Source organism: Rhamphochromis longiceps, linkage group LG8, assembly GCF_057381845.1.
Source record: "Rhamphochromis longiceps isolate RC_006_pf linkage group LG8, R_longiceps_female_GT1.1, whole genome shotgun sequence".
Lineage (NCBI taxonomy): Eukaryota > Metazoa > Chordata > Actinopteri > Cichliformes > Cichlidae > Rhamphochromis > Rhamphochromis longiceps.
In genome coordinates, this window is record NC_140564.1 from 4,081,056 (window position 1) to 4,105,922 (window position 24,867).

Consider the following 24,867-nt stretch of genomic DNA (forward strand, 5'->3'; position numbering starts at 1 on the left):
AGCTTGAAGGATAAAGACCGCCTGCAGGGGAGAGAGGGGAATTTTCAAAAAATATATATACTATAATATATAATATATCTGTATAAGTAATCCCAGGGGTTACATGAAGAAGATGTGGGACCTATGGGCTGCTTGATATTCAACATCTACACCAACGGTGAAACAACTAGTAGCACTGAAGGTCTGACAGGCTTCATCCCCAAGGATCGCCAGAAGGGACCAACATCGTAAATAAGACTGGCTACAGATAGCAACTATGGAATGGAGCAATCGTTAGCCACCTCCTTGACATGGATAACATAAACCTGTATGCCAGGAGTGAACTAGACATAAACTCACTGAACCACACCACTATGGTCTACAGAAATGATTTTGGAAAGTCATTCTGACTTCAGAAGTGTAGTCAGATGGTAACAAAGAGAGGGGAGGTAGTAAGAATGGAGCGGATTCCACTACCAGAGGGTAACATTGCAGACATTGAGGACAGCTACACATACTTGGGAATCCCAGGTACTGGGAGCTGGAACCCCACGGGCAAATGGGAACCATGAAGAATCCGCTATCAGATACCACGCTGGGATAATAAGCTGACCAAAGGAGGAAAATGTATGCTATGTGTTCTAACCCTCTGGAACTCCATAATTAACCTTAATGTGTGAAGAGGACTCTCCATTTACATGAACAAATTAGAGTATATTTGATAGATATGACTCAAACCACTGCAGGGCAGTACCTTTAACCCTTTAAAGCCGATCGGAGCGGGCACGCTCTGTTTTGCGTAACTATTTTTAAATCCCGGTAGCTCTGCAACCACGTAAGCTAGCGCAATAATTTTTTTTTGCATATGAAACCGGAGGAGTTGTACCTTATGCCATCAGCTTGTCCTAGGTCACGGTTTACTTCCACATATAGCTTTGCAAAAACTGCATAAAAAGCACTTTCAGCAACAAAAACATAATATTCCAGAAACATGCTTTGCATATCTGATCAGCTGTTCATAACACTTCCTACGTTGGAATAGACCTCAGCGCGAACTTTTGCATGTCCGCCATGACCTGCCCGAAACCGGAAGTGACGTCATTTTTGCGGAAATGTAGTTTGTTTGTTTTTTACCATCAGGGCCTCAGGGCCTATACTGGTGTTTTTAAAAGTTAGGTTTGACTTTATGACTTTCTGTGTTGTTTCTGGGATGCTTAGGACTCATATTGCACTGCTGGAAATAGTTTCTTTTGATGCATATGCTGCTTTTTTGCAAATTTGCAGTATAATATTTATTTTCGTTTTTCCTGCAGCATATAAAAATTGGTGTATTTCAAAAATAAAACTATGAAGATACTCAAAATAAATTTCCTGTGGTAGGAAACTATATTGTGCAACTTTTTTGTATTTACAGTTTTGAGGGATAAGCCTCTTAAATTTCTCTAACTAGAAACATATGCTAAAAAAGCAAAAACGATTTTCAATTTTTTTGTAGTTTATTGCACGTTTTTGCAATTTATGTAATTACTATGCACTTAATGAATACATATTATTAAAATCTGGGCTATAATTGTTGTATTGATGTATAGCAACTTGAAATGCTCCCAAAAATGGCATCACACCATGTAAAAATATAATATAAGCTCTGGCGGACTTGGTTCTATGGTCGGTCTTAAAGGGTTAATATCTACAGCATGTTCTAATCGCTGTAATAAAATATTATGATCAACAGTACTGAACACTGGACTGAGGTCTAGCAAAACAAGCAACAACCAAAGAGATGAGTCTGCTGTTATAGAGCATAAGAAGATCATTTGTAAATTTCACTAAAGCTGTTTCAATGTGATGCAGGACTGTTGTGCAAAATTTGGTACAAATCATATCATTACTTAATAATATGATTTGTAACATACTTAATGATATGCATACGACATATCATTAAGTATGCATACGACACAACAGTGGTGGGTCTCATCAAGGACGACAATGAGACCTACTATAAGGAAGCAGTGGAGCTTTTCATGGAGTGGTGTACCAACAACTTGCTCCTGAATGTGGATAACGCCAAGGTGATCAACTTAAGGAAGAAGTGACCCACGTTCACAGCACTCTACATCAACAGCACTGCAGTAGAGAGCCTGCAGCACTGGAAATTCCTGGGAATCCCAGCACACTTCCTCCCTGGTCAAGAAAGCCAACCAACAGCTTTTTGAGGAGGCTGAAGAGGCCGCATCTGAGTCTAGACGTTTTCACCAGCTTCAACAGAGGCTGTCAAGCAGTCTCTCTCTGGCACAAGAACAGCAGTGCTTCAGACAAAAAGGGGCTGAGAAGAGTGGTGAGGTTCGCTGAGCGGACTATTAGGGTCATGCTGCCATATATTGAGGGACTGGCCAAACAACTCTCCTCATCAAGGGAAAAAAACCATTATCAGGCACACCTCACACTCCATCCACGGCCTGTTCTGACTCGTGCCCTCAGGTAGACAGTCTTGAAGGAGTTCCCAGAGATGCTGAGCACTTGTTGGCTCTTTTGTCTTCACTCTGCGGTCCATCTCAGGTTACTGTGGAGGCCAGGCCACCTGGCACAGTACTCCATCATTCTCCTTCTTAGTCAGACCACCCTTACACAGCCTGGTGGTGTGTTTGGGGTCATTAAAACTACTACTAGACGTTCCCAGCACACCCTCACTACCCGTTTAGGTGCACCAGGTCTGTCCAGCGTCCTCTCCCGCCACCTGATCCAACTCACCACCAGGTGGTGATCAGTTGACAGCTCAGCCCCTCTCTTTACCCGAGTGTCCAGAACATATGGTCGCAGGTCTGGTGATACGATTACAAAATCGATCATCGACCTACGGCCTAGAGCATCCTGGTGCCACGTGCACTTATGGACACTCTTATGTTCGAACAGGGTGTTCGTTATGGCCAAACTGTGATTAGCACAGAAGTCCATCTTGGATACAACTTTTGTTTTTTCAATAGGTAGAGGGTCATGTAACACATCAAACTTATTGGTAATGTCACAAGAAAAACAACGGTGTGCTTGGTTTCAGTGTAACTTTATTCTTTCATGAGTTATTTACAAGTTTCTGACCACTTAGAAAATGTGTTCAATGTGCTGCCCATTGTGTTGGATTGTCAATGCAACCCTCTTCTCCAACTCTTCACACACTGATAGCAACACCGCAGGAGAAATGCCAGCACAGGCATCCAGTATCCGTAGTTTCAGGTGCTGCACATCTCGTACCTTCACACCATAGACAATTGCCTTCAGATGACCCCAAAGATAAAAGTCTAAGGGGGTCAGATCGGGAGACCTTGTGGGCCATTCAACTGGCCCACGACGACCAATCCACTTTCCAGGAAACTGTTCATCTAGGAATGCTCGGACCTGGCACCCATAATGTGGTGGTGCACCATCTTGCTGGAAAAACTCAGGGAACGTGCCAGCTTCAGTGCATAAAGAGGGAAACACATCATCATGTAGCAATTTCAAATATCCAGTGGCCTTGAGGTTCCCATTGATGAAGAATTGACCCACTGTTGTTGTACCCCATATACCACACCAAACCATCACTTTTGTTGTTCCAACAGTCTTGGAGGGATCCATCCAATGTGGGTTAGTGTCAGACCAATAGCGGTGGTTTTGTTTGTTAACTTCACCATTCACATAAAAGTTTGCCTCATCACTGAACAAAATCTTCTGCGTGAACTGAGGGTCAATTCAATTCAATTCAATTCAATTCAATTCAATTCAATTTTATTTATATAGCACCAAATCACAACAAAAGTCGCCTCAAGGCGCTTCATAGATACAGAGAAAAACCCAACAATCATATGACCCCCTATGAGCAAGCACTTTGGCGACAGTGGGAAGGAAAAGCTCCCTTTTAACAGGAAGAAACCTCCGGCAGAACCAGGCTCAGGGAGGGGCGGCCATCTGCTGCGACCGGTTGGGGTGAGAGAAGGAAGACAGGATAAAAGACATGCTGTGGAAGAGAGACAGAGATTAATAACAGATATGATTCAATGCAGAGAGGTTTGTTAACACATAGTCCTGTTCCAATTTTTGTTTTGCCATTCTGCAAATTCTGTGCACCGATCTGGGTCATCCTCGTTGAGATGCTGCAGTAGCTGGAGTTTGTAAGGTTGCCATTTGTGAGTAGCTAATATCTGCCGAAGGGATGTTCGACTAATGCCACTCTCCAGTCACATGCGGCGAGTGCTACTCTGTGGGCTCTTGCTGAATGAAGCTAGGACAGCCACTGATGTTTCTTCATTAGTGACAGTTTTCTTGCGTCCACATTTTGGCAAATCCAACACTGAACCAGTTTCTCGAAACTTAGCAAGCAGTTTGCTAACTGTAGCATGGAAGATGGGTGGTCTCGTAGGGTTACTGCGTTCACCAGATATCAACACAATTTCTATCCGCTCCTCACGTGTTAACCTCTTCGACATGTCAATGGCTGTGAACAAAGAGAAACTTGTAAATAACTCATGAAAGAATAAAGTTACGTTGAAACCAAGCACACCATTGTTTTTCTTGTGACATTACCAATAAGTCTGATGTGTCACATGACCCTCTTCCTATTGAAAAAACAAAAGTTGTATCCAAGATGGCCGACTTCTAAATGGCCACCATGGTCACCACCCATCTTGAGGAGTTTGCCCCCTCACATATACTAATGTGCCACAAACAGGACTTTAATATCACCAACCATTCCCATGTTATTACGGTGTATCCATATAAATGGCCCACCCTGTAGGACCTTTATTTTAAGATTTTTTTGGATGTACTGGATAGCAACTTGGGATTAGTCTCTTGCCCAAGGATATTTGGCATGCAGACTAGAATCCAGGAATCAAACCACCGATTAGTAGGTGACCTGCTCTGCCACCTGAGCTACACCTGCCTCTGTAGTGGTGTGAGTCATGGTTAGTAGGTCATCCACTTCCATTCCAGCTACAATTCTGCATCTCGACTGATATTGAATGTTTTCAGGTTTTATACTGACATTTATAGTTCCAACAGCTGATAGTCTACAGATTTTCCTTCAGCATCAAAAGTAGGATTTTGTCATATTATGTAATTGTCTGTAAATTTGTCCTAACCTTTCTGTGTAGTGGCCAAAGTGGTTCAGGGAAGACTGAAGCTACCAAACTTATAGTCCACTACCTCAGCTCGATGTATAAGGGCAGAAATTACAACCTCCGACAGGTAGGTCAAAGTATGTTCATCTTTCAGCTATTTTTGTCTGTTTCTTACCATTTTCTTTCTCTTCCCTAAATAGCCCATGGAGGTCTTTCCAATCCTAGAGAGTTTTGGGAATGCCAAAACAATCCTCAACAGCAACTCCAGCCGCTTTGGCAAGTACCTCCACATCCACATTCTTCAGTGAGTTTGCCCAACTTAACTCTTTGTGTATTTGCATTTTTCTGGTGTTACTAGCCCTGGGGATGACTGGTTGTAGCTGTTTTATTTGTCTCTCCTCTTGGTTGGCAGAGGAATTGTTGTAGGGACCTCACTCTCCAAATATCTCCTTGAGAAGTCCAGGGTTGTTTTTCAGGTGAGAGTATTAATTAAGGTATGTTGTTACTTTTCAAAGAGATACAATTTTGATCAGATTGAAACTGTCACAGTAGCCATGGGTCAGTGTGTCAACCACTCTGATCCCGACTTAAATATCTGAATAATTGTTATGACTGCCCAGAGAAAGAATTCTAATGACACAAGGAATACATTTTCTCCAGTGCCAGAAGTAAATTTCCCAAGATTCCCAGAGAAGGAATCCTAAAGATGTATGTCCCCCTCTCTTTCTGGCCAAATTGAATCTGAGCACTATATTTGCAGATATTTTGAAGCATTATATAAATTAACTTTCATGTTAAAGGGTAATGGGACAAAAACAAATTATCTCCTTAAAGAATCCTTAATCAAACCACTTGTTCAACATGCTTAAATGTGAATTAAAGCAACCTTTGTTCTCACCCACTGCTGTTTATTCTACACTATGAAAATCTAGAGTAAAGCTACAGAAGTTTAAAAGAAATGGGTCTATTTAGGCACAGATACCTGAGTCTATATCGGGGCATGAGATGTACTAGACAGTATTTATTTTGAGTCTTTAGAAACTTTACATTACCACAGGGATCACCCTTCATATCTTTTCTTTTCTTGGTATTTCTCCAGCTGTGTTCCTTTTTCCTGATTTTCCTGTCACTTGGTACAGCTACATCTATTACTATGGCTGTCTTCCTCTGCTTGTCTATTACTGTCTAGTTGGTTGGCCATCACTGGTTTATCTGTCTGTGTCTTGAAGTCCCGCAGGAACTTACTTGGTCAGTCCCCACCCTAGGAGGCGTGTTCCTTTTTTTCTGTTTTTTCTTTCTTTCTTTCTTTTGCCTGTCCTATCCGGCAGTGTAGAAATCAGAATTACTGTCTGAAGGCCAAGAAAAATGCCCAACAGACTTACTTTCCCAAGTGACCGTTACCACTTTTGCTATACTGGTCCACATAGTTTTCATAGTTTACTAGACTTTTGTTAGGATTATTTTAAGTTATTACTATCAGAACAGAGAGGACTGGGGATGGGAAAGAGAAAGAAAAGTGAAAGAGAAATTGGGAAGAAAGTTAACAGAAGGAGAGGGAGAGAAAAATAGAGGAGAAGACGGTTTGAGAGAGTGAGAAAACGGACTAAAAATCTGCTGCACCATGTGCTGAAAAAGATAAGCAACAAACAACACAGTAACAACCACCATATGCAAAACAGTAAATAATAAATATTAAATGTATATATATGTATATATATGTTTAGAGCCAGTACCTGACCAAGATACAGTGACGTCTGTGTGTATCTGCTTGTATACCTGTGTGCACACTCGTGTGTGTGAGTGCGCTTGTGTTCATAAGGTTTCTCCATGTAAATGTCTAATAGTGGGTGTGGGAAGATATAGCCCTGACCCACAGGACATGCCTCCCCAGAGCCCAAGGAGGATGACAGCAGGGCAATCGCGCCACCCACCTGTTTGTCTGTCATCCTTTGATCTTGCCTTGGCTCTCAGTATTTAACTAACTCAGTATTTAAAATTATAATTTATCTTTCATCAGTGTTTCCTGTTTACATGAAGTGAACATGTGAAAATGCGTTTTACTCTGGGTTTTTTTTTTGTTGTTGTTGTTGGGGTTTTTTTGTAAGCACATAGAAGTCATGACTTTAATTCTTAGTTGTTTTCTCATTTTCCATGTAGGCAAATGAGGAGAGGAATTACCATGTGTTCTATGAACTGCTGGCAGGTATGAATGGCTGGGACAAACAAGAGCTCTACCTGCAGGAAGCTGAGACGTATTACTACCTAAACCAAGTATTTCACACAGAATACTTTGTTTTTCATGAGTTTTCCATATCTTTTCAATCATTATGTGCTAGCCTTTTTTCCTCTGTCCTCCTAAAGGGTGGTACCTGTGAGCTGAAGGAGAAGCAGGACAAACAGGACTTTCAGCTTTTGATTCAATGCTTTGACATCATAGGACTCCATGCTGAGCAGGTCTCCACTGTCTGGGCCATCCTCTCCTCTATCCTACAGCTTGGCAACATTTGCTTCAGCTCATATGAGGTATGCATTCATGGAGGAGAGAGAATGAGAGACAGATTAGAGATTAATGTCATACATCCAATCCTGTCATTTCAGAGTGATTCATTTGAGGTGGCTCAACTCTTCAGTGAGGCCGAGGCCAGGAGGGTGGGCTCACTGTTGCAGATTTCCTCTGAGGCTCTTCAGACTGTGATCACTCACAGAGTTACCGTTAGTAGCCAAACACCAACATAAGATTTATTCTGTCTCCCATCTTCTGAATTTAACTTGTAACATCATCATTGGTTCTTATTGGTGTTTATTGGTTCTTTCTGACACTTAATATATAGGGACAGTAGAACAAGAAAGTATTATTTTTGGAAAGATGAAGCACAATCTATTGTCAGTACCTTTGCTAGTACTAGATACCAATAGCGTATCTTTAAAGGAAGCAAGATCAAATTATTTAGCACTTGACTGGCTATTAGAAAACTGAAGAAAGGTAATGACTCACTTAAGATAAAGTGGACAACCTTATTGCAGCCAGCCACATTGCAATAATGTCAAGATACTGGCATACCCAAGTGCAACTGCCTGTGTGCATGTGCGTTACTTAACCTTGGAGCACCTGCTACCAGGATCTACTATGGGAAGAAGGTAAGCAGCCGGAAGCAGTGTAATGCTTTGGGCAATGAGAAACCTTAGGTCCTGTCATCCAAGTGGATGTTACTTTAACGTATACCACCTACCCAAACAGGCCATCTAATGCTCATGGAAAGAGCATTCCACAGCACACCTTCAGAAGTTTCAGGGTTGCAACTTCTGAAGGTGTCCTATCCTGAAGGTTTCATGATAGCCTCTCTACTTTAGATTAAGCTTAAAGCTTTCCTTTTAGACAAAGCTTATAGTAAGGGCTGGATCAAGTGAACCTGAACCCTTCCTTAGTTATGCTGCAAGTGGCCTAGGATTCTGCAAGCTTCCCATGATGCATTGAGCATTTCTTCATTAACATCTTTTCACTCTGTGATCATATAGCACCTTGTATTCAATCATTAATTATTAGTAATATCTAGCTCTCTTACACAGTGTGACTTTTGTTCTCTCCTGATGGGTCAGGACTGGACAGGACTGGTCAGCCAGTGTCTCAGGAAACATGACATCAGTAGATGGAACACAAGCAGCATCAAAATTCCTGGACTGACTAGCATTGTCCATGTCCACCTGGCTGGAAGGCAAGATGGGCCCACATATGCCAGTCCTGTACTTCACAGCTATAGCTACATTAAGGACTTTTTCGTCAAGTCCCATTGGGCTGGACAACAAAGATGCACTGATCTCCCACTGGGAGGCAGTTTTAAGCAAGGGAAGAAGAATCCCTAGCATGAACCGGTTCTGATGCACCACTTTCTTCTGGCCAGTACTTTCTTTTCTCCCAACCCTCGAAGAGGTTTACCTGTTTCATTTACACAGTCAGAATATAATAACTAAATATAATAACATTATAACATTTAAATATTAGTACAACAGAACCACGGTGGATCCGTCCACATTTGCATGCTTTTCAGTATCTTTATTCACAGCTGTTGCAATTTAGACATCAAAGCTTACAGGCAGCTTAGGATCCTCGCACACCTCGCACACCTCGTCCCCAACCTCCGGCGCCGGCTGAGCAGCTCCCTCGCATGCCCCGACCTCCAGCTCGGCTGCCTTCCTCCAGGTAGTGGGAGTGGGTGCATCCACCTGCCAGGCACCAGCCGGTCTCACCCATTGAGTGGGTACAGGTGCGGAGGTAGGCTGTGCCCTAGCTGGGCTCACCCTGCAGACCGGCACTGGCACCAGAGCAGTCCGGGCCTCAGCCACTCCCCCACAGTCGAGTGACACCAGTTGCCGTGGCAGTGGTGTCGGCGAGGACCAGATCCGAGTTGCCAGACTCTCGATCACCTGCATCCAGTGCTCAATCCGGTGCTGGAGTTCTTCCCGCTGCCTGCTCCCTCTGCATAGCCGCTAGCTCACCACCCTCAGTGGGGTGGCTAAAGCTCAGGTGGTAGACCTACTAACCGGAAGGTTGGTGGTTGGATCCTAGTCTGCTCCAGTCGGCATGCCAAATATCCTTGGGCAAGATACTAACCCCAGGTTGCTCTCCAATGCATCCATTGGAGTGTGAATGTGTGTATGAATGTTAGTTAGACAGCGCTAAAAACATAGAAAAGTGCTTGTGTGAATGGGTGTGATTGGGTGAATGAATGAGTTGTGTAAAGCGCTTTGAGTGAGTAGATAGAGTGAGTGAGTGTGAGTGAGTGAGTGAGTAGATAGAGTAGAAAAGTGCTATATAAGAACCAGTCCATTTAGGCCAGCTCCTTCCCTAGCTGGCCCAATCCTGGGTCTGCCGTGCCCCAATAATGGGTTTCAGCACCACTGAAAAGAACACACGGCAGACCCATCCATACATTCATTTTATTCACGACTGCTTACACACCAGCTGAAGCTTTTCAGCTCGCAGTTCACCCTTTTGACAAAAACAACCACAACAGTTAGAGTTCATAGACTTTAAGACGGCGAGGTGTGATTGTGGATGCCATGTAGGTGCATCTGCCTCCCCTGCAGTGTCACTGCAGACCATGCCCCGAATGAGGCCGGTGAGCCATCCGGTCAAGCTGAATCAGCAATCACGGCCATGAGTCGGAGCTTACAGGCAGCTCGACGGGGGTCTGGCACAGCAGCTGAGGCTCACTCTGAGCTCCAGCGGATTGAGGTAGGTCCAGACGAAGCAGAAATGGATATGATGCCTAATTATTCCAATATACATACAAAAGTCCTTTACAACATGAAATGACAGCTCCCCCACAAAGAGTTTCCAGGAAAAAAGGGAATCAAGTGACTCAGTTTATTGTCTGCTGTCTGTTGCCAGGGATAATAATATCCAGGTTTTACAGAAGCAATAGCATCTCAATTAATGAAGGCCATATTCAAAATGTGGTAGCTAGGCAGTGACACAATTAATAGCAGAAATACCGCTACCTGGGTAACCTCTGTTCTTGGAAAACACCCTGAGAAATTAAACCACAAATCACTAGCTTGTTTTTATTGATTAATTTTTTGTCCACAGGAGACCACATATGACAGGATCTACTGCCCCCTGTCTGTGGAAAGTGCCATAGAATCAAGGTACGAAAACTAAGCTATTTCTTCATGATTGATCACATTCTTCAGTAATAAAGAATAAAATCATCCATCCATTTTCTTCCTCCAAGACTTCCCTTTCTCCTCCAGCCCACCTGGGGAACATCAAAGCGTTTTCAGGCCATCTGATAGATATAATCTCTCCAGCATCTACTGTGTCTAACTAGTGTTCTCCCAGAAGGGCATGCCTGGTTGGAACACCTTACCCAGGAGACAACTGTCTCCTTTAGATATAGAGGAGCAGCATAATTTATTAATTTAGTAATCCAAAAATAAAAGATAAAACAGTCCAGTGTCCCATTTGAGTACAAAGTACAAAAAACCACACACAGTCCAGACGTCGATCACTTTAGCAGGGGTAGCAGTTGTCCTCTAAGACCCACCAACCTGTAAGAGGACAGCCAGTAATCACTCCAGCCTCCATAACTTAACTACCTTTAGGCTGCAGCATATAATAGGCCCTGGCCTGCACAGAGAGACAAAGTAACACCAGTTTCACTATATGTCTGTGAAGGTTCTCAGTCATCCAGGTCATCGTAGTCAAAGGAGCTTGGAAAGAAAAGCGTCTGGACTTCTTTAAGTTGCTTGAAGACGTTTCACCTCTCATCCGAGAAGCTTCTTCAGTTCTAAGGTCAAATGGTGGAGAGTCCCAGATATAAACCTAGTGGGAGTATCCCCCCACAGAGGGACAAAAGGACCCCCTGATGATCCACCATTTGACCTTAGAACTGAAGAAGCTTCTCGGATGAGAGGTGAAACGTCTTCAAGCAACTTAAAGAAGTCCAGACGCTTTTCTTTGCAAGCTCCTTTGACCAGTTTCACTATACAATTCTCAGTGCAACAAACCATCCATCCCAAACATATCAGGTCATCCTAGATTTCATCACATCACATACCTGCACAGAGAGACAAAGTAACACGACAGTGTTTTGTCGTGTGGGCCATAAGTGGGCCAAGCTTCCAGTTTGGATTCGGGAGACAGACACTATCTCTACTTTCAAGATTAGGCTTCAAACTTTCCTTTTTGCTAAAGCATGTAGTTAGGGCTGGACCAGGTGACCCTGAATCCTCCCTTAGTTATGCTGCAATAGATGTAGGCTGCCGGGGATTCCCATGATGCATTGAGTTTTTCCTTTCTCACTCACTATGTATTAACAGACCTCTCTGCATTGAATCATATCTGTTATTAACCTCTGTCTCTCTTCCACAGCATGTCTTTATCCTGTCTTCCTTCTCTCACCCCAACCGGTCGCAGCAGATGGCCGCCCCTCCCTGAGCCTGGTTCTGCCGGAGGTTTCTTCCTGTTAAAAGGGAGTTTTTCCTTCCCACTGTCGCCAAAGTGCTGCTCATAGGGGGTCATATGATTGTTGGGTTTTTCTCTGTATCTATGAAGCGCCTTGAGGCAACTTTTGTTGTGATTTGGCGCTATATAAATAAAATTGAATTGAATTGAATTGAAGTAGACTAGCATATCAGTGCAATCAGTTACACCTGCCTATTAGTCCAACTCCATTACAGCCATTGGCTCACCGCAATTGTGACACACACAACCACTCCCAAACCAGTGCAACGTCACACAATAACATGGAGATGAATTAATACAGGGAACACTAGTCCACCATGTTACACCTTTCTGTCACTTGTATCAGCAATCTGATTTTTTTCTTCTTTAACTAGCAATAATACTTAGAGAACTAAGAATATTAGTGTTAACAAAAAGATCAAGCTGAGATCACCAAATTAATGCATTTCTCAACAACGATGCTGCATCTGATGGCCGATGACTGCATAACATTAGGACATGAAAATTTACTAGCATTGGGTATCAATTAAAATGTAAAACAATTGGATTAAATGACTAGTACGTCTGGTAACGACTAGGGACAATGGTCATGATAGGTGAACATCCCATGACCTACATGGTAAAAAAGTGATTGCTTCCTAAACATAATAACTGGTTGGGCATCCTTTAGCAGCAACAACTGCAATCAAGTTTTTATGATAACTAATGAGTCTTGAACAGCACTGTGGAGGAATTTTGGCAGACTCGTCATTGCAGAATTGTTGTAATTCAGCAACATTGGAGGGTTTTCAAACATTACCACCTATTTAAGGTCATGCCACAGAATCTTAATTGGATTCAGGTCAGGACTTTGACTAGTCTTCTTTTTTTTTTCAAAAGCCATTCAAAGGTGGACTTGCTGATGTGTTTTAGATTCTTGTCCAGCTGCAGAACCCAAGTACACTTCAACTTGAGGTCATGAACAGATGTCCGGACATGCTCCTTCGGAATGCTTTGGTAGACAGCAGAACTCATCGTTCCATTTACCACAGCAAGTCTTCCAGTTTCTGAGCAGCAAAACAGCCCCAGACCATCACACTACCACCACCATATTTTACTGTTGGTCCCTGCCAATGTAATGGCACAAAAATTAAACTTTTGTCTCATCAGTCCACAGAGTATTTTCCCAAATGTCTTAGGCCATTTTTTTTACCCAGTCTCTTTCTTATGGTGGAGTCATGAACACTGACTTTAAGTGAGGCAACTGAGGCCTGCAGCTCTTTGGAGTTTGTTCTGGGGTCTTTTGTGACCTCTTGGATGAGTGGTCACTGCGGTTTTGGGATAATTTTGGTTGGCCAGCCACTCCTGGGAAGACTCACCCACTGTTCAATGTTTTTGCCATTTATGGATAGTGTCTCTCACTGATTCACTGGAGTCCCACAGCTTTAGAAATGGCTTTATAACGTTTTCTAAATGGAGAGATCTCAATTACTTTGTTTCTCGTTTGTTCCTGAATTTCCTTGGATCGTGGCATGATGTCTAGGCTTTTAAGGATCTTTTGGACTACTCCAGGAGTCTGGCCTGGGTGTAGCTGGAGAAATTGAACTCAGCTTTCCAAAGAGTTAATTGATGTTATAACAGGGGGGGAAATCACTTTTTATATTTTTTAATTTTATTTATTTATTTTCGTAAGCATTCCATCTTAGTTTCAATCACCAAGGTAAAGCAAAGTGACGCATTGAGTCTATTTAGTATTTATGCAAGGGTGTTTATACATCACTAATTTAAGTTTCTGTTTATAGGATAATTTGGTCTTTCAATGTGGGCACAGATCTGGACAAAATGTTTGCAACTGAGAATAGAGATATATTTAAACTCTATCAAGATGTGGGTCTAGCTTCAAAAATTACAATATCTTTCCTATAATTTCACTCAAAAGTAGTTTTTCTTTTAATATACCATCCATGGTTGAAACCCACTTCTTTCAATTCTATAGCCTTGAATTTTTTTGTCAGTCTATCTGAGAGCAGTAAAGTGACTTTTATCTCTGTTTTCCTTTCTTTTCTCCTCTCTAGAGATGCCATTGCTAAAGCCTTGTATTCTGTTCTTTTTGACTGGTTGGTGGAGCAGATTAATGAATGGCTGAGTCCCACAGAAATGGACAGCACCGTGGGCATAGTTGACATTTATGGATTTGAGGTAAGTGTCCAGTTTGGACTTTGGTCTGGAAACGTGCAAGTAATTAAGCATATTCTTGTGCAGATAAATTCACAATGGTCCTGTGATCTTATGCAGAACCTGGGAGTGAACAGCTTTGAGCAGCTGTGTATCAACTTTGCCAATGAGCATCTGCAGCATTTTGTCAACAAGGCAGTAATCACTCAGGAACAGGTGAGTGTATTGTATACTGCCCATGAATTATCAACCATCAGAGTCACCCATTACAAGCGGGTTCTACGTATTCTGAATAAATTATTTAGAAATATCATAATAATATGCTATAACTTGATTAAATTATTGAATTACTACAAAAGAAAAAAGGAAAAAGAAAATCCCCAATCCCTGGTAGATATTTCACAAGACTTGCTGAATGCTTCAACTTAATGTAACATTTAAATTCAGTTGACCTTTTGGGAGAAAAAAAAGATTTGCCTTTAAAATTTAAGAGCTTTACCTACAACATCATAGATGGGTTGTACGATTTGCTCTTTGTCTAGCCTCTCACCTGGGACCAATTTGCCGGGGTGAGGAGTGTCCAATAGGGTTTGCTGGAAGAGTATGGGATGTCTGGCCCATTATTACAGGCTATTTGGACCCTGTACATCTGCAGAAAGAGAATAGTCTGTAATGCTGGCATTAAATAGGATTTTTTTTGGTGAGTGTTGGGCTCTGCCAGGACTGTCACTGATTACATTCATAATTTTTATTGACAAAATATTTAGGCATAGCCAAGTGGTGGAGGCTCTTCATGTTGTTGGCCCAAAGAATTTCAGAAGATAATGTGGTACTGTTGGCTTCTTCAGGTGGTGACCCCCAGCTTTCTCTGACAAGGTTTGCAGCCAAAGTGTAGAGGAGGGGGAATGAGCACCTTCAAGTTCAAGAACATGGTTCTTAGCTAGAAAAGGGTTGAATGCGAACTTCAACTCTTGGAAGAGGTTGTTGCCTCAAGTGCATGGGTTTATCTCGGGGTCTTATTCACCAGTGAGAGTGGAGCAAGGGATTGGCAGCCATCCATGTAGCAGAAATTAGTTCCTGATGTTTTTTAAAAATAAAATCAGGATTTGTAACTTTTTATGTGTGAGCATGGTGAGCATCTTTTATAAATGTTTTCATGCCATTTAATTGACGTCAGTTTTTATCACTGTGTCTGTGTCCTGCAGGAGGAGTACAGTGCAGAACACATCCATTGGCATCATGTACCACTTAAGCACTTCCACTCCTGTCTGGAGCTAATCTCCTCCAAGCCACATGGCATCCTCCGGATACTGGATGACCAGACCTGCCTCCCGCAGGTACGTACACACACACACACACACACACACACACACACACACACACACACACACACACACACACACACACACACACACACACACACACACACAGATATAGACAAGTTGTATACAAGTTATATAAGCTGTAAGGTGTAATATAAAGAATCAGGTCCAAGGAGCAAGTGATCAGTTTAATATAAGGTGCAATGTAATCAGTGGTAGTGCACACTGAGTAAGAGGTAAAGACTAGAGGTTGCATTATACTATAATAAGTACGGTTTATAAATAGGTGGGAATGTTATTTATAAATACAGTGAAAATATCCAAAAAGGTTAACAGCTCAGTTAACCTTCAATCAGGGTGGAGGTTAGGCATGTTTGACAGCCTGTGGGTAAAAACGTTTATTGCGTCTGTTTGTTGACCTGATCGACCTGTAGCAATTTACCAGAGGGAAGGAGGGAAAAAAGTGAGTGTCCAGGGTGTAAGGGGTCCTTGATGATGATACCGGCTTTCCGCTGAAGTCTGCCAGTATAAAAGTCTCTGAGGAAGGTTAGTGCAGTGCCTATTGCCCACTCTGCCGCCCTCAGCTACCGCTGCAGTTTTTTCTTGTCCTCCATGGTAGAGCAGTTAAACCAGAGTGTACAGCAGTAGGTCAGAAGGCTATTGATGGTGGAGTGGTGGAAGTTAATTAGCTGTTTTTGAGGTGGACCAGGTAAGGTTGGCCGAGACCACGAGGAACTTGAAGCTTTCTACCCTTTCTACCTCTTCCTCATCGATGTAGAGGGTAGAGTGCTCCAATCGCTTGGTTCTCCTCAAGTCAATTATCATCTCCTTGGTCTTGGCTGTGTTCAGATACAGGTTATTGTTGTTGCCCAGGTGCTGAACCGCCTCTCTGCAGACTGAATCACTGTTGTTCTCGACTATCCTATGATAGTAGTGTCATCAGCAAATGTTATAATGGTGCTACTGGTGTGAATTGGAGAACAGTCATGGGTAAAAAATGAGTATAAGAGGGGACTGAAGACACACCCCTGTGGGATGCCTACGTTCAGATTGAGGGTGGAGGAGGTGTGCTCTCCCATCCTGACGTCCCGGGGTCTGTCACTCAGGAAGTCCAGTGTCCAGTTTGCAGGGTTGAACTGTGTTGAAGGAGGATCTGAAGTCCACAAACAGCATCCTCATATAACTGTTACTACTGTCCAGATGTGTGAGGGTTGTGTGAAGAACTGTTATGTCAACCTCTGTTGACCTGTTTGCCCTGTATGCAAACTGGTATGAATTGAGGTCTGCAGGAATGACAGCCTTAATGTGTGACATGATAAGTTTCTCAAAAAATTTTGGCGATTATTGGTGTTAAAGCAATTGGATGATAGTCATTCAAGCAGCTCACCGTGTTCTTCTTGGGCACTGGAACGATGGTGGCTGACTTAAAGCAGGATGGTACTACAGACTGTAGCAGTGAGAGGTTGAAGATGGTGGTGAAAACCTCTGCTAGTTGGTCTGCACATGCTTTAAGCACTCTTCCTGCTACACTGTCTGGACAAGCTGCTTTCCTCGCATTGACTCTGCACAGTGTGGTTCTGACCTGATGCTGCTCCAGCTGGATGGGGATATTGTCCCTCCTGCTACTGGTATCACTGTTTAGTTTGCTCAAAGCGAGCAAAGAACTGGTTTAGGGTGTCGGGTAAGGTGATATCCGGAGAGTTTGTTTGTGTGCGATTATCTGTGTAGCCAGTAAGTGTCTTGATCCCCTGCCACTAGTTTCTGGAGTTGTTTTCTTGAAATTATGCTGTCCTCACTAAATTTTGTTGCAGGCAAAGTAATTTCAGCTATACAGCTAGCTTAACATTCTTTATTCCCAGCACTTCATCCTCCAAGAAACAGGCCGCTTGTTGTGTTTGGCAGGATTTAATAATGAAAATAAACTCTCTCTCTCTCTCTCTTTTTTATAAAACTGTACAAAAAAAAGAATACAAAATACACAATGAAGACATGTTCCATTACACTGGAGAATAACATTGCTCTAGTGAAAGATACATGACCACAAATGAAGCATCTGCTGAAAAAATACCTGCCTCCATATGATTTAACCCAAAATAGTTACTAATACACATTATATGTATAGGAACTTACGGATGAAGCCGATATTGTGGACTTTAACACCAGGATTGCAGAGATTGCCATCAGATTACAATTTTTTTCACTGCAGCAGCAGAAGAGCACACTACTTCCTGTAGTCCACTTCCTCTACAAAAAAAGACATCCTGCTTAGTTACCACTAGGTGGTAGTAACACTTCTAAACAACTATAATATGTCCGTTCCATGACAGAAATGTTCCTCGATATGCTGTTTGCATTTGTGCTTGGCTTTTTTCAGCCCTTTAGCAGAGATTGGCGTGCCTCTTTGTAGGCTTGTTGATCTCCTGATTTGAAGGCATTGTCACATGCTCTTAATAGAGATCACACCTCGCTGTTGAGACATGGCTTCTGTTTTGGGAACACTTTAACAGTCTTTGTTGTTGTTACACTCTCAGTACAAAAGTTGTATGAGAGTATGGCAGATGTGTGGCCCTCCAAGTCTGATCCTTCTGCACATATACCCAAAACCGTGTGGTCAAAACAGTCCTGTAGGGCTGTGGTGGCTTCCACGGTCCACACTTGTACTGTTTTTACAAATGGTCTGTGTCTGAATTAGAGGTTTACAGTGAGGAACATAAGTATTTGAACACCCTGCGATTTTGCAATTTCTCCCACTTAGAAATCATGGACGGGTGTGAAATTCACATTGTAGGTGCATTCCCATTGTGAGAGACAGCATTTTAAAAAAATTCAAGAATTATTTGTTTGATTTTTAAAGAATTTATTTATATTGCACTGCTGCACATAAGTACTTTACAACCTGGCAATCAGCAAGAATTCTGGCTCTCAAAGACCTGTTAATATGTCTTTCAAAAGTCCACTCCTACTCCACTTATTAATCTAAATTAGTAGCCACTGTCTGAGCTCTTTTTTTTTTTTTTTTTATCTCACAAATCCATATTTTATTTACAACAGAACATAGACAACACATTAACTATTTAAACTGAGAAAATGCACTATTTTCATTTTATGATTGCAGGCAAGTAATTTTAGCAGCCAGACTCTTCTACTGTTCTTATATGCAAAGCCTTCCCTGAAAAAGACATCGTCTGGACCTGCATATACTTTGCAGCTTTCATAGCGCCCTTTCAGATGTGCAAGTTGCCAATTCCATAGGCACTGATGCACTTCCATGGGGAATAAGGACTTTAACATTAATAACAGGAAGTAACCAAAAAAAACCCTGAAAACTGAGACAGGGCAATACAGTTGGCATGAGGAAATGAAGAACTTAGTGTCAGAGTCCAGCCTGAGGGTCATGACAAATAATTAAAAAGACACCACTTGGACCAAAAAGTACAAAATTATTAACCAAATAAAGTAGAAAACTGTAGTACTCCATGAGGTTTGCTAATCAGTGTTCTTGGTGTATCAGTATCTGGATGGGTTATTGAATGCTAAGAATGCCTGATGTTGTATAGAATAAAATCTAAAACAATCAGGCCAAAGCTAACCGAACAAATAACACAATGAATTGTCTCCCTGAATGGAGAAGAGCTGAAACAGTCAGCTCTTAAATGCTTCAAGGAGACTGGTCAGGTGCTTTCAGTTGCACTGATTAACCCCGCCTACCAGGAACTTGCAAGACAACTCACAGGGACACATGGGGAAAAACACAGCGGGAACTGGCCAAGGGAGAGGGCTGTTACACTCAAAACACAAACGGGATCAACAAAGCCAACCGATATTAGGACCACGACATGCATACAGGTTTTGCATCTTTTTTTTTTTTCTTTTTTTTTTAATGTATTTATTTATGCAAGTTTCAAAAAATTTTTACACATTCACAAACAGCGGGACAGAAGAACACAGACAATAAAGACAATAACAACCAAAAAACAAACAAACAAAAAAACAAAACAGAGCAACAAACCACACAACAGGGTACATGGCCAGCACTTATTAAAAACAGCAGAGAAGCAAACAAAGCAACTGGTATACATGTCAAACAACTCACAATCTAGTGAGTCCAATCCACAAGATCAAATCCAAAGATCGCTAGGAGGAGCTGATAACAATCATGCAAAAACAGTTATGGGCAACAGCTCAGAATGCAAGCAGTTAAAACAACGTGGTCAGGACCCAGGGCGTGGACTGTCCTTCTTAATGTGGTCTATAAAGGGCCCCCATATCTTCCTGAACTTCTCCATGGAATCAGACGTAGAGAACCGAATTTCTTCCAGGTATAGACAGGAGACCATCTCCTCGAGCCACCTCTTGAAGCAGGGAGGGGAGGCAGATTTCCACTCCCCCAGAATCAGACGTTTGGCAATCACCATACCAAACATGAGGGCCTGTTGAACAGCAAAGGGAAGTGCCAAGGAGTCGTCGGAGCAGCCCAGGATCACCATAAGACAGTCAGGATACAGTTGCCTATCATAAACAGTGCTAAAGAAACTAAAAATACTAGTCCAAAAGGCTGTAAGCGTAGAACAGGACCAAAAAAGATGGCCAAGAGTACCGTCCACAAGTTTACATTTATCACATTTGGGGGAAACGTTAGGAAAAATCTTGTTCAATTTGGTTTTGGAATAGTGCAGTCTATGGACAACCTTAAATTGAATTAACTGAAGCCGGGCGTTAACAGAGCATAGTTTTATCCGACTTAACACTTCAGCCCATAGATCGTCAGAGATAACCAAACCAGTGTCCCTTGTCCAAGCCTCTTTAATATGGCAAGAGGGGGCTGCCGAAGAAAAAAGGTTGACAAGCCGAGAAATTAAGTGTTTTGAGGTGGGAGGTTCGTTCATCATATTGTAAAAGACATGCTGTATGGGGATGGTATCTAAATTTGAGAATGCTTGCTTGACATAATTCCTAATTTGTAAGTACCGAAAAAAAATGACTTGTAGGGAGATTGTACTTTGTCTGAAGCTGAGCAAAAGAGGCAAAATGATTGTCAATATAAAGATCCTTTATAGCAATTAACCCTTTGACAGGCCATTGTTTGAAAGCAGCATCCATTGTACTAGGCGTAAAGCTAGGATTGTGGCAGATCGGGGCAAAAGTTGACACTACCGGGAGGTTCAAGATTCTCTTAATTTGATTCAATATTTTTATGGAGTTGCAAAGAATAAAGTCATCACATGCACTTTTAATAACCGATTTTGAAAATAAGATAGCTGGCAAGGATGCTCCAGTGTGGTCGATAGCAGTGCTAAGCTCCAATTCGAGCCATTTAGGGCTGGACCTGCATCCCACAGTATCACCAACTATAGACAGATTCCAGAAGACCCAGGCTCTGGCATTACAGGCCCAGTAATAATGTCTGGAAACTGGAAGGCCCAGACCACCCTCGTCCGAGGGCTTTTGCAAGTGAGACTTCGAGATGCGGGGGGGCTTGTAGGCCCAAACAAAAGGCATGATAATGGCATCCAACACTTTGAAAAAGGAAGACCTGAGAAAAATAGGAACGTTCTGGAATAGGTACATGAATTTAGGGAGCACAACCATTTTGATTATATTGATACGGCCAATCATTGAAAGTGGGAGAAGTTTCCACCTATCTATCATACACTTGAGCTCATCAGTTAGAACCGAATAATTAAGCCTGAAGAGGAGTTTTGAGTTCCTAGGGATGTTAATACCCAGGTATGAAAAATAATCCTGGGAGACCTTAAAGGGCAAACTAGACAGGAAATCAGGGCCCAGACCAGACGACAGCGGCATAAGAACAGACTTCTTCCAATTTATGGTGAACCCTGATAGGTGGCCAAAGCTGTCAATCAGCTTAAGAAGTGGAGGAAGGGAGATCTTTAAATCTGAAAGAGCCAATACGATATCATCTGCATACAGACCGATGGTGTACTCTGACGTGCCACAATTTATACCAGAGATATGGGAATTGGCTCTGATGGCAATGGCCAACGGCTCAAGAGCTAAAGCAAAAAGCATTGGAGAGAGGCAACAACCCTGCCTTGTCCCACGGTGTAAGAGGAACGGGAGCGACCTCTCATGGTTGGTAAGGACCGAGGAACGAGGGCAAGCGTAAAGCAACTTAATCATATTCAAAAAATTCGACCCAAAACCAAATTTTTCAAGAGTAGCAAACAAATAAATCCATTCCACCTGGTCAAAAGCCTGCTGGGCATCGAGTGAAATCACCGCAGAATTGGGCAGTGTCGTTGAGTACATCGCATTTAAGAGACATCTAGTATTAGAAAAAGAGAATCTATTGGGGATAAAACCCGATTGGTCCGGATGAATTATAGAGCCTATATGCTTATTTAACCGGTTGGTTAGGACTTTAGCAATTATCTTTTGGTCCGAGTTGAGAAGACTTAGGGGACGATAGGAAGAAACATTAGTTTCGTCTCTGTCTTTTTTCAGGAGGAGACATATATGGGCATCGTAGAAAGAATGAGGGAATGAGCCGTTTAACACTGCGCAATTTACCATCCGAAGTAGCAGGGGAGCGATAACGTCAATATGTGTCTTATAAAGCTCTATCCCGAAACCGTCCGGACCACAAGCTTTTCCATTAGGAAAGGAGCAGATTGCATTTCTAATTTCCTCCAGCGTAAAGTCTGCATCGAGTAAGCCCCGTGCAGCCTCAGGAAGAGTCGGGATGTCTAAAGCATTAAGAAAATTGGTGATTTCAGCAACTGTGGCCATGGTACTAGATGTGTATAACTGACAATAAAAACTGCGAAATCTGTCATTTATCTGCTTGTGATCAGACAGCAACTGGCCAGTTGCAGAGAGAATTCTGTGTATTGCCCTTTCAGCTTGAATGCCCTTCAGCTGTCTGGAAAGCACCTTGTCAGCCTTTTCACCAAGCTCAAAATGCTTCTGTTTTAATCGACAAATACAATTCATGACCTGCTCCCCCAACATGTGGTTGTAGTCATATTTCAATTTGAGAATGGTATTAAGTGTGTCAGCAGCCCCGGTATCGCGATACTTCTCCTCCAACACAGCCAGCTCTGCCTCAATATTAGTACGCAGCCTGAGTTTGTCCCTCTTCTGAGAAGCTTGATAAGCAATAATATGACCTCTAATAACGACTTTAAAGGACTCCCACAAAACCGAGTCTGAAACTGCACCATTATCATTAAATTGTAAAAATTCTGCGATTTTAGTAGATAGGTAAACCGTAAAAGAGTTATTTAGATATAAAGAGGGGTTAAATTTCCAATTGTATTGGGGGGTATATAGGTTGAAGTCAATTACCGTTGAGAGAGGTGCGTGGTCCGAAACTAAAATACTGTGATAAGTGGAACTAACCACTTTCGAAATAAGCCTGGAATCAATAAGAAAATAGTCAATTCTACTGAAACTGCCATGGACAGGGGAGAAGAAAGAGTATTGCTTTTCTAACGGATGCTGGTGCCTCCAAATGTCAACCAAGTCCAAAGATTTAGTAAGAGTATTGAGTACAGAAACAGCTCTCAAGGTTGGGGCCAGGGACGCAGAGGACCTATCCAACAATGGATCGAAATAACAATTAAAATCACCACCGATAATGATATTATGGTCATTGTATTGTGAGACAAGATTGAATATTTTACTAAAGAAGTCAGGGTTGTCAAAATTAGGGGCATAGATGTTCAAGAGGACTACAGGGGTGGAGTTGACTGTACCTGTAACAAGTATGAACCTCCCACCTGGATCACATATCTGAGTTTTGAATATAAAAGGAATAGTTCTGCGAACAAGAATGGCAACCCCTCTCGCCCTGGAAGAAAAGGCGGACTGGTACACCTGTGACACCCATACCGATCTTAATCGCCTCTGCTCTGAAGGTTGGATATGGGTCTCCTGTAAAAAAATTATATCAGAAGACAGAGATTTTAAATGCGAAAATACTTTACCACGTTTAAGAGCTTTGCCCATACCCCGACAATTCCAGGTCGTAAAAGTGATGTGGCTCATCCCCAGCTTAAGTGAGTGGATGGTGTACGACGATGTGAAAGGACAAAATGAAGGCTTTGAGGTTTGACAAATAAAGAGCTGGCACTTACATCAAAAAACAAAAACGACACATATTTAGAAACATGTAGACCCCCCCCTCCCACCCCCACCCACCCCACAAACCGCAGAAAAAAAGATAGCGGAACACCCCCAATATCCAACAGGGAGGCAGCCGGGAACCAGGGCCAGCCTGACTGAACGCTAATACTCAAAAAAAAATACCATGGAGCCCCGTGCGCCCCACATATAATCTATTTAACAAACCTGAAAAACAAAACTGTGCACCAAGTACGAAAGATCCAACTCAAATATCTAGATGGACATAAAACTTTAACCGTTGCAACAAAACTGCAAATATGCAGAAATGAGACAGAGCATACAGAAACATGTGCATATTCCCAATATCACAACGTAACACAAATACTGTAGAAGCAAAACCCAATAGGCAAAATAGGCACTGTACACCGTTTCAGTGCGGGAAAGACATGTACTCTACAGTATGTAAATCACAGTATGCAAACCAAAAAAACCTTGATATTGCGCATTGATCAGCTGAGGACAAAGATGTTGGATCAAAACATTCAACATAACTGGGTAGAGAACATTACTGCAGAAAATGCGCAAATATGTAAACATGTCGTGAAATTAGTAAGTCACTTGTGAATTATTATTCATTTGCAGAGCCAATGGAGTCAGCAAACCGTGCAGCTTCCTCCAGCGACATAAAAGTCTTCGATGTGTTGTTATATTCGACATGGAGCTTTGCGGGAAAGCGAAGAGAGCACTTAGCACCGGCGTCGATCAGCCGCTTCCTCACACCACCAAAGGCCTGCCGCTGCGCCGAGACCTCCGCAGTGTAATCAGGAAAAATGGAAACTCTGTCTCCGCGGTACAGCAAAGGAGACCTTTGCCTGCTGAGTCGTAGTATGTCAAACACATCACGGTTGTTGTGGACTTTAGCGATGATGACACGTGGCCGTTCATTGGGCTGTGGCTTCGGTCTCAGGCTACGGTGGGCTCGGTCTATTTTTATCGGCCTGCTGAAGTTCTCACGACCCAAAAGCTCTGGAAGTAGGTTAGCAACGAAGTCGGTAGGGCTGCCTTTCTCATCCCCTTCCTTAACTCCAGCAATCCTCACGTTGAGTCGGCGAGAGCGCCCCTCCAGATCGTTGATCTTAGCTTTGAGGAGAGTGTTAACCACCTGTAGCTCTTTGCACGATGCTTCCAGCGCTGCTAATCGGCTATCGTTAGCGGACATAGCTTCATCAAGGTCTTCAAACCGGCGCTCAGACTCATGATATTTCTTCTG

At 42.5% G+C, this 24,867-nt stretch overlaps 1 protein-coding gene across 1 annotated transcript; it reads left to right on the forward strand.

Annotated features, from left to right (window-relative positions):
• The first annotated feature begins 437 nt into the window (after positions 1-437).
• LOC146662927 (unconventional myosin-XV-like) lies at positions 438-16,060 on the forward strand. The gene is made up of 13 exons (XM_085417336.1): positions 438-510; positions 1,942-2,068; positions 5,103-5,196; positions 5,270-5,373; positions 5,482-5,545; positions 7,227-7,340; positions 7,431-7,592; positions 7,668-7,781; positions 10,657-10,715; positions 14,088-14,211; positions 14,308-14,403; positions 15,393-15,524; positions 16,028-16,060. The coding sequence occupies exons 1-13, from the start codon at positions 438-440 to the stop codon at positions 16,058-16,060; spliced, it is 1,296 nt and encodes a 431-aa protein (XP_085273462.1).
• Positions 16,061-24,867: the final 8,807 nt, after the last annotated feature.

What these genes read in the sequence shown, in the direction of transcription:
- LOC146662927 (XM_085417336.1), top strand. Translation starts at nt 438, where the DNA reads ATGGAGCGGATTCCACTACCAGAGGGTAACATTGCAGACATTGAGGAC. An exon ending in GAAATTACAACCTCCGACAG is followed by an intron (nt 5,197 to 5,269) that starts GTAGGTCAAAGT and finishes TTCCCTAAATAG; the next exon opens with CCCATGGAGGTCTTTCCAAT. An exon ending in ACCAGACCTGCCTCCCGCAG is followed by an intron (nt 15,525 to 16,027) that starts GTACGTACACAC and finishes TTTCCGCTGAAG; the next exon opens with TCTGCCAGTATAAAAGTCTC.